This window comes from Zeus faber (genome assembly GCF_960531495.2).
Source record: "Zeus faber genome assembly, chromosome: 8".
NCBI classification, from domain to species: domain Eukaryota; kingdom Metazoa; phylum Chordata; class Actinopteri; order Zeiformes; family Zeidae; genus Zeus; species Zeus faber.
This window is the reverse complement of record NC_137195.1, coordinates 19,483,293-19,491,854: the sequence shown is the minus strand read 5'-3', so window position 1 is coordinate 19,491,854 and position 8,562 is coordinate 19,483,293. Positions and strand designations below refer to the sequence as shown.

At 47.1% G+C, this 8,562-nt stretch overlaps 2 protein-coding genes across 3 annotated transcripts in view; one reads left to right on the top strand and one right to left on the bottom strand.

The window, feature by feature from the left end:
* The window catches only part of LOC307233876 (teashirt homolog 1-like), a 34,813-nt gene extending 33,912 nt beyond the window's left edge, over positions 1-901 (bottom strand). For both annotated transcript variants that reach the window (XM_080005333.1, XM_080005334.1), the window contains exon 1: positions 513-901. In XM_080005333.1, coding sequence (XP_079861459.1) covers positions 513-552 — 40 coding nt within the window. In that variant the 5' untranslated portion in view covers positions 553-901. The remainder of the gene's footprint in view (positions 1-512) is intronic.
* A 1,583-nt stretch (positions 902-2,484) lies between these two features.
* On the top strand, positions 2,485-6,433 carry LOC307234273 (prostaglandin reductase 3-like). The gene is made up of 2 exons (XM_080005913.1): positions 2,485-3,042; positions 5,194-6,433. Exons 1-2 carry the CDS (start codon positions 2,783-2,785, stop codon positions 6,122-6,124), a joined length of 1,191 nt encoding a protein of 396 aa, XP_079862039.1. The 5' UTR covers positions 2,485-2,782; the 3' UTR covers positions 6,125-6,433.
* The last annotated feature ends 2,129 nt before the right edge of the window (positions 6,434-8,562 follow it).

Here is an 8,562-nt window from a genome sequence, read left to right as displayed (position 1 = left end):
GGATGAATAGATCAAAGCCTGCCACATGACAGGCGATCAATCACGCATCAAATCAAGGCTGGCAATCCTCTAATAAAACAGAAAGAAAGGAAAAACCGGCTCTCGCCAGTTCCCCCCCCGTTTTCGGACTCAATTATCCATCATTACTCACTGTTGAACCTCAAAAGCAGCCCTGTTCTACCCCTGATAACCCGCCTTTTAGTTGATCTAACAGTCTGGGAACTTTTTTCATTACCAGACAGAATTTGCTATTGTACAATTCAAAAGTTTTCCAATGACTATTTAAAAGATATACTCCTGATGAAATTGTAGGCATGGATTATTACTGTGTTATTGTACTAATTGTTATACGTTGTTGTTTTTTTTTTTTGGGGGGGGGGGGGGGTTGTATGTGATTGTATCATTAAAAAAAAAATCGATGAAAAAAAAAGGAATACTTTTGTAAAGATGAATTAAGAGTAGGTTGAAGGGTGTCGTGGATCTGGGTGAATGGGAGGTGGTGGGGTCCGTACCTGCTGACCGCCGCGGCTCTTGCTGCTTTCTCCTCGGCATAGTGACCGTCGCTTCCCACGGCGCTTCTCATGCAGGGACTACAGCAAAGTCTGTCAGTGGAACAAAACCATCCCGGGGTCTGTGCTCAGACAAAACACGGGGATTTTCACCATCCAAGTCCACACCTGACGGGGCTACAATGTCAACTAGTGTGAACAAAAACAAAAAAAAAACAAAAAAAAAAGGGGGGAAAGAAAAAAGAAAAAAGGATGGAACTGATAATAGGAGGAGGGTAAAGGGGAAGTTTCTACGTTTTTTAAAAACGTGAGATATTGTGTCCGGCCCCTGACATCACATCGTGTCCATCAGGAGATCATCTTCCATCATCTCGATCAGCAGATAAATAAACTCGGACCCGAGCCAAGCAGAGCGCAGATAAGTCCCGTTGTGTATTCCCGTGATGCCGGCGCGCTCGTCTCCTGCCATAGATCTGGGGAAGGGAGAAAGAAAGGGAGAGAATAAGAGACGAGCCACCGCGGCGGCGAATGTCAGCCCCGTCACCACGCCGCCACACCGGCCCGGTCGACCCTCACCGTCGGCGGATACTTTCCCCCTCCCCTCCCCTCCGCTCGGCTCCGACCACAGATCTACTTACGTTATTTTTTCCCCCTCCCTCCACGACAAAAATTTCACTCGCACCGTCCGCTCATCTCATCTCATCTCCGGGCGCGACAAACAAAAAGACATCCACCCCTCGCCGAGAGATCGACGGGAACTAATTCTCCGTCTTGTGTAAACTCCCGGGGAGTGTGTGAACCGGAGAGCCGAGGTCTGGTACTGGCAGGGGGGGGTGGTGGGGTGGTGGTGGGGGTGGTGGTGGTGGTGGTGGAAAAAAAAAAAAGCCCCCGAAACGCGGCGGATCCAGCAGCGGATCCAGACAGTCTCAGCTGATCGACAGACGCATCGAGTGGCTTTTCCTGCTCCGCGTTACTCCTCCCTCTCTCCCACAGCGTCACCCTACCTGTCAATCTTTTTAATTGTCTTGTTTTTTCTCTCCCCCACCCTCCCCTCCACCCCCCCTCTCTCTCTTTAACCCATCCCAGGGCTGGATCCGAGCAGGGCTGGACTTGGGGGGGGGAAAAAAAAAAATATATATATATACAATTCTCACAAGTAGGATGAATCCGACTTACGGCAAACTTGGGAGATGAATGAACAGATCACGCGGGGTGTTGTTATATTTACGATCGCATCCCGGATTATGTCTCTATCAAAATACAAAACAAGGGGGGATTCGAAGGAGCGCTGCGGAAGGCAGGGGCACGTAAACAGTATTCAACCCCCGCAGGGAGAAGTGCACGACTTTCGCTTTGTAGAATCTGCAGAATCAAAGTAAATAAATACATAAAACATTTCGAGGGGGGGGGGGGGGGGGGATCAAGATCACGATTTTTTTTTTTTGCAATATCAATGATTCGATTATTATTCTCATATATATATATATATATATATAAAATAATAATATATAATAACATTCACACACGACGGTCATTAATAATGTGGATATTACGCCCCGGCGGGTAGAGGCACTGATCATAACAATCTATGAAGTTCAGGAAAAAAAAAAACACCCCAAAAAAAACAACCAAAACCACGCATGACTTCACTGTGCAGCAGCCCTCGGGGACAAGGTCTTAACTACGGAACCCAGCGCGACCATCAGGATCCGGGGCGACGTCCACGCTCGAACCACATCGATGATACGTCGATCGACAGATCGCGCATCCGCCCTCGCTGCAGGTGTAGCGGCCCCGCGGTCTGCGCCGCGCGGGACGCCGTGTCTCCAGGCGCTGCCTGACGACCACCAGTCACGTAGCGTGGGGTTTATTATTGTTTTCTTTAAGGTGTTGGGTTTTTTTTGGGGGGGGGGGGTTGGTGTTGTTTTCGGGGTGGAGGGGAAACAACGATTGAGGAGCCGTTTCGGACGGGGGATTGATTCGCTCCACCTTACTAGGAAGTGGAGTGAGCGTGGTGTCCGGGAAGGGGAGGGACTCCGCGGGTCGGCCAGTCCGCCGCGCACCGGTAGCCGACGCGAGCTCGGTGCGGTGTTTACAGCAAATAGTCCGGCCGCAACCGCCGTTTCTCTTCTTTTAAATATATTTTTTTTTTTTTACGACGTAATTAGACCGCGTATCTCTAAAGTAAAGTGTGAACTTTGTCACGTTTGTTGTTGTTTTTTTTGGGGGGGTGGGGTGGGGGGGGAGAAGGGTGGGGGCTCCACCTCGGCGCGATGTCCAGCTCGTCGCTGCGGCGGACCGGTCCAAGGGTGTTTTCAGTCCTTCGCGGAGCCGCTGGCGTCGCGCCGCGGCGCCGCATCGTAGACCTGTCCTACTCCGCGCACTTCATGGATTTTCACGGCTCCTCGATCCCCGGCTCCATGAAGAAGCTGCTCGTAACGCGGCTCAGCCACGACTTCAGGGAGGCCGTTGTTCTACAAGCCGCGGCCCCGGTCCCGACGCCCGGCGACGGGGACCTGCTGGTCAGGAACCGGTAAGTTCTTCCTGGTTTTTGTTTTTTGTTTTTTTTTTCCGGTAATAAATGCGGGGACTCAACGACGTTCGCGCTGCCCCCCCCCCCCTCCTCCCTCGTCGTCGTCTCGCGTCGCTTGCCCGTCGATCAATCTTTTGAAACGCAAACTATCGCGATATCGCGGAGAAGTTGCGGGGCGGTGGGTCTACTCACCTCGACGTGATAGTGACGAGCACACGCAGATCGCCGCAGGGTGTCCAATGAAACAAAAACAAACAACCAAACAAAGTAGGGTTCTTTTTTTTTTTTTTTTTGGAACAAGCCGTACCGCGCCGCGTCTCCCAAGTTCCGCCCTGCGTGTGTCTATCAATCCATCTCGCGCTGCTGTCCTGGCTCGTGACGTCACCAACCTGCAAACAGGACGTCACGGAGGAGGCAGATGGCACATGGACCAGGAGACGGCCGAGCTGCAGCATCACTTTATGCATTGCACATAGTGCAACTTTCACAGGAAGCCTGCGTCCCTTGTTAAAATATAAATAATGACTATGTTGCAAATGCAGCTCCGAGATCACAACATACACTGAATGATGCATTGCATTGCAAGTGATCAAACTACCTTTTGACCCAAGAACCGGCCCTGTGCAAATATTCACTAACATGCATAGTCTCGCGTTCTCACAAAAAAAGGTACAATTTTTCAATATCTCTGTCTGGCCATTTGAACCCGCAGCCACCCTGTTGTCAGAGTGTGACTGGAAATAATCAAACAGACATCCAGTCGGTCATTGTGTTGCAAAAGCATGTTTGACATGATGAAATGGATGCGGGACTTACCTTTGACCTCAAAACCTTTGTGCAGTCTCACAAGCGAAAGGTTTAATTTTATTTTTATTCAAAATCTCAAGGTATTTTCACCTTGTATTTGCACCTCATTATACATGTGTCGGTGTCGATTTTTTTTAAGGACAATTGTCCAATAAGAAGAAATGTATAATCCGTTATCTAAATTAATAATCTGTCAAAAAAAACAAACTTGGTTGGTCGCTTATTTTTCGTCATCTGTCAACATCTGCTCAAGTGAAAAATGCAAATTCAACCTTTGAGTTGTTGCAGTTGAGAAATATTCCACAAATCAAACTATTTTCACATTTCCCCATACAAGTACATCGCACTGTCATCCACGTACCTTTGACATACATATTTCGTAGGCAATGTCATGCATTAAAAATAACTTGTTTTACAGCATGTGCAGATAAGTGCTTGGATGTTTACATGACTTCCCTGTTTACAGTATCGTGGTAAACAACATGAACCGCTATTGCAACAAGATCTGAATGTGCATTAAATGGGAAGTGCATTTCCAAAGTGGATATTGAGCAGTTCCCCTTTTATAGCATATAAATATAAAAATCAAACAGATATGCAGTTGAATCAGTAAATCAGTATTTCACGTTACTGCGCTGTTGATGGAATAACAATTCCAGAAGTGGTGAAATCCAGGAATCCAAAAGAACCCTTTTCCCCCAATAAAACGGCATGTTATAAAACAGTGTTATGTAAGGTGTGTATGTCATGTGTGGCATTCTCAGTGATGAGGCACAACACACATTTGCCCGTAAAATACAGTAAATTACAGTAAATTACACAATTTATTTCCTCACACATTTGCTTCCTCCATGCAAGCCTCTGAAATGAAAAGACAAATCTTCATGTTGAGGCAAGAAACAAGCAGTCCATGTTTTTTGTTTTTTCTCTAAGTGCAGTTTGCTCTGTTCCTCTGAAGACAATGAATCATGACACCATGCAATGTGTTTTGTGATACAGACCTTTCCAGTATAATAACATATATATATATATATATATATATATATATATATATATATATAAATTTTTTTTTTTCCTTGATAAGAAAAAGCATTCTTAGGAATAGTCCTTGCACCCTGTAGTCACAGACGTGTGGAGGAAGGACGCTCAACTGTATTTAAGACAAATACTGACGAATTTGAAAATTGGAATGCTCAATGTGTTTTAAGTGTCTATATTTGATTTTTAATTAAATCCAAATGCCCCAAAAATATATTCTGTCTTTGGTAAAAATTATTGCCTATTTTGTTTGTCAAAAACCATACATTTTCAGAGAAATAATTTTTACGTTGTTGTCTTTTGCAGTTTTGTGGGCATCAATGCCTCTGACATCAACTACTCCGCCGGTCGCTACGATCCCTCGGTGAAGCTCCCGTTTGACGTGGGGTTCGAGGGTGTGGGTGAGGTGGTGGGCCTGGGCCTCTCTGCCAGCGCACACCACACGGTGGGCGAGGCCGTGGCCTATTTCAGTGACGGAGCCTTCGCAGAGTACACGGTGGTGCCGAGTAAGAAGGCGGTGTCCGTGCCGGCGGCGAAGCCCGAGTTCCTTAGCCTGCTGCTCAGCGGGGCCACGGCCTACGTGGCCCTGAAGAGGCTGGGGGACCTGGCCCCAGGCGACACGGTGCTCGTCACGGCGGCCGCCGGCGGGACGGGGCAGTTTGCCGTGCAGTTCGCCAAGCGGGCCGGCTGCCACGTCATCGGCACCTGCTCGAGCGACGAGAAAGCCGGGTTCCTCAAGACCATCGGCTGCGACCGACCCATCAACTACGTCGCCGAGGACCTGGGCCAGACGCTGCGGCGAGAGTACCCCAGCGGCGTAGATGTGGTGTACGAGTCAGTGGGTGGCGCCGTCTTCGATGTCGCCGTCAACGCCCTGGCCAACAAGGGCCGGCTGATTGTGATCGGGTTCATCTCGGGGTACCGGAGCCTGTCGGGGATCCCGTCCATCAGGGGCGGCACGCTGCCGGTCAAGCTGCTCCAGAAGTCGGCCAGCGTGCGCGGCTTCTTCCTGCCGCACTTCCTGCACGACTACCAGGACGCCCTGGGCAGCATGATGGAGATGCTGGCACGGGGGAAGCTGGTGTGCGAGGTGGACCGCGGGGAGATGGCGCCCGAGGGGAGCTTTGTGGGTCTGGAGTCGGTCTTCAGGGCGGTGGAGCACATGTACGCCGGGAAGAACCTGGGGAAGGTGGTGGTGGAGGTGGCACCGCCCGCGGTCGCCAGCAGCAAGCTCTGACGCGTGAGCTCACTAAAACACAGCGTCCATGTGTAATGACACAACTGATCAGAATGTCTAGGGTTATAAAGTGAAAGCCATGGTTTTGAGAATACTGAAACTTGTTTTTTTTTTCTCGTTTTACTGTAATTAACAATAGGGGCCGATAGAGTTTATATTTTGTAATAAATCAAAAGATGATTTATGACTTTGATAAAGCAAAGTTACAAAATTGTTCTATGATTAATATTGCACATGTATATATGTCTAAATGCTTGTTGGCCGAGCTTTGTAGCAAATATGCAGCGCAAAATTAAATTACTTTGTCTATTCAAACAGAGTGCAGCCGTCCCTGTTTCACCATGGTGAATATGAAAATATAAACAATGTAAAATGACAACATTTTGTTATCACAATAACGCTCAACAACCCACTTAACACACGCACGCACACACATTCAAACGAAAACATTAAATGTGCCTGTATTATTTTCTTTTTGTTGGGTCATTTTAAAGCACGGAGCTCTTGTGCTTTTATTTTCAGCTGCGTGCGCAATTCCGAAACTATTCAACGATATAAGTGATAATATAGTTGCCTAAGCACTCTCCAGCAGCGTATTGCGCCCATAAATATTTTATAATAGATGACATTGTTTTATTTTTTATTTTTTCCCTGTATTTGTTTGTGTTTTAGCGGACCTTAACACTGCTCCGTTCTTGTCAGAAGTGAATGCAGCTCCAGGTGCGTTTGCTGTTTTATTGCCTGTTTGTGGCTGACACAAACTGCATTCACATAATCAATCTTTCCATTCACACGCCCCAAGCTGCACATAATAAAAAACAAACATTAGTCCAGCTATACTACAACTCCAAGTCCAAAATGCCATTAGTTTGTTTTTTTTCCCCACAAGAATAAAAATAGAAAAAAGAAAAGTACTTACAATAATGTATTGTGGAATGCCTTTTGACACCCTTTTATTTCTATTCTTATTTCTAGATATTTTTATTTATTTTGTGGACATTTTAAGGTAAAGTGAGGTACATCGGGGTATTTTAGTTAAACGATTGTAGGTAATCGGACGTAGTGCGTAAAGCATTATGATACCCCGAAGAAAATGCATGTTGTTTCATGTTTGAAGTGGTGACATTTAAAATACTTGTTTTAGGAATCCCACTTACCTAAATAAAATAGAAGGTAATCATGTATGCTTTAAGGGGTTGGAGTCCCATCCAAACGCCTGTTCCCACCGGGGGGGAAGGACGGGACGAGTTATTTCCTCGTCCAGGTGGCCACTCAAAAGCTATCCCAGTGTGAGGCACGTTACAGGTGTGACCCCAGCGTGCAAAGCTGCCGTCCTGCGCAGAACGCCGCCGCCACAACCAGGAGAACAGACCTTTTCTACATTAAAGGCGTTGAGCGTGGATATTTTTCTTTCATTTTCCCCTATCCATTTCACGGCTCAAAGTCCAAACCCGAGTGGATTTAGTCCGCGTTTTTGAGATGCGTGTCAACGTTTTTAGAATAAGAGTAAGTGCACGACTCTAAATGTGTGAATGTGTGTGATTCTCATCTCATAAAATAGTCATTGTTCATTTTGTCCCCGCTATTAGTCGCTGTTTTCCTTCATTCTTTCCCTCAAGGCACGGCCTCCTTTCCCAGCCTAGGCGTTTGCACCCCACATTAAAAACACTGGAGCAATGCATTGCTTCAAATCTGACGGCATTTCTCTGAATCTACAAATGCGCACAATTCTAAACTGCTTAAATATTTTTAAAGGAGTCCAGCGCAAATGGGGGAATTCAGACCGTCCATCTTTAAGCCGCATTTAGTGTTTGTGCAGCAGTGAGCGCCTGCATGTGAAAAGAGTGACTCAAAACTCACTTCTTGCACAATTTTGGAACAACAGAGAGCTGCATGTGCCTGTTCGGTGCCGAGGAACAGGCATGGTCTGCGTGTGTGTGTGTGTGTGTGTGTGTGTGTGTGCGTGCGTGCGTGCGTGCGCGTGCACGTGCCGAAGACTCTTCAATTAACAGGAGAGGCCATGTCTGGGTGTCCTCCAGGGCCCACCTGTACCTCTCCTGATTAGTGAGCAGTCACAGCCCCAATTAGAGAACACAGGAACTTGGAGAGACAACAGCACTCCTTTATTTAATTGGATTGTGTTGCAGTTGGAAGCTGCTAAGTGCCAACCCATTGAGGCAATCTGGAAGTAAATCTAAAAATGGTGTAAACAAGATAAAAGATGGCAACAACAAAAAAAAAAAAACAGGGCTTTTCGGGAGACATTCACGCTCCCTCTTGGCGTCACAGCTGTCCAAGCACCTTGTCGCGTATAGAGGAGTTTCTATATACGTTTGTGTTCCGTAACTGCGCCGCACCCTTCCAAAAAAAAAACGATAACGCCGTCGTAGTCGATGGGAGGACTGTTTCCATCTTGGCGACCCGATTGACCCCTCTGG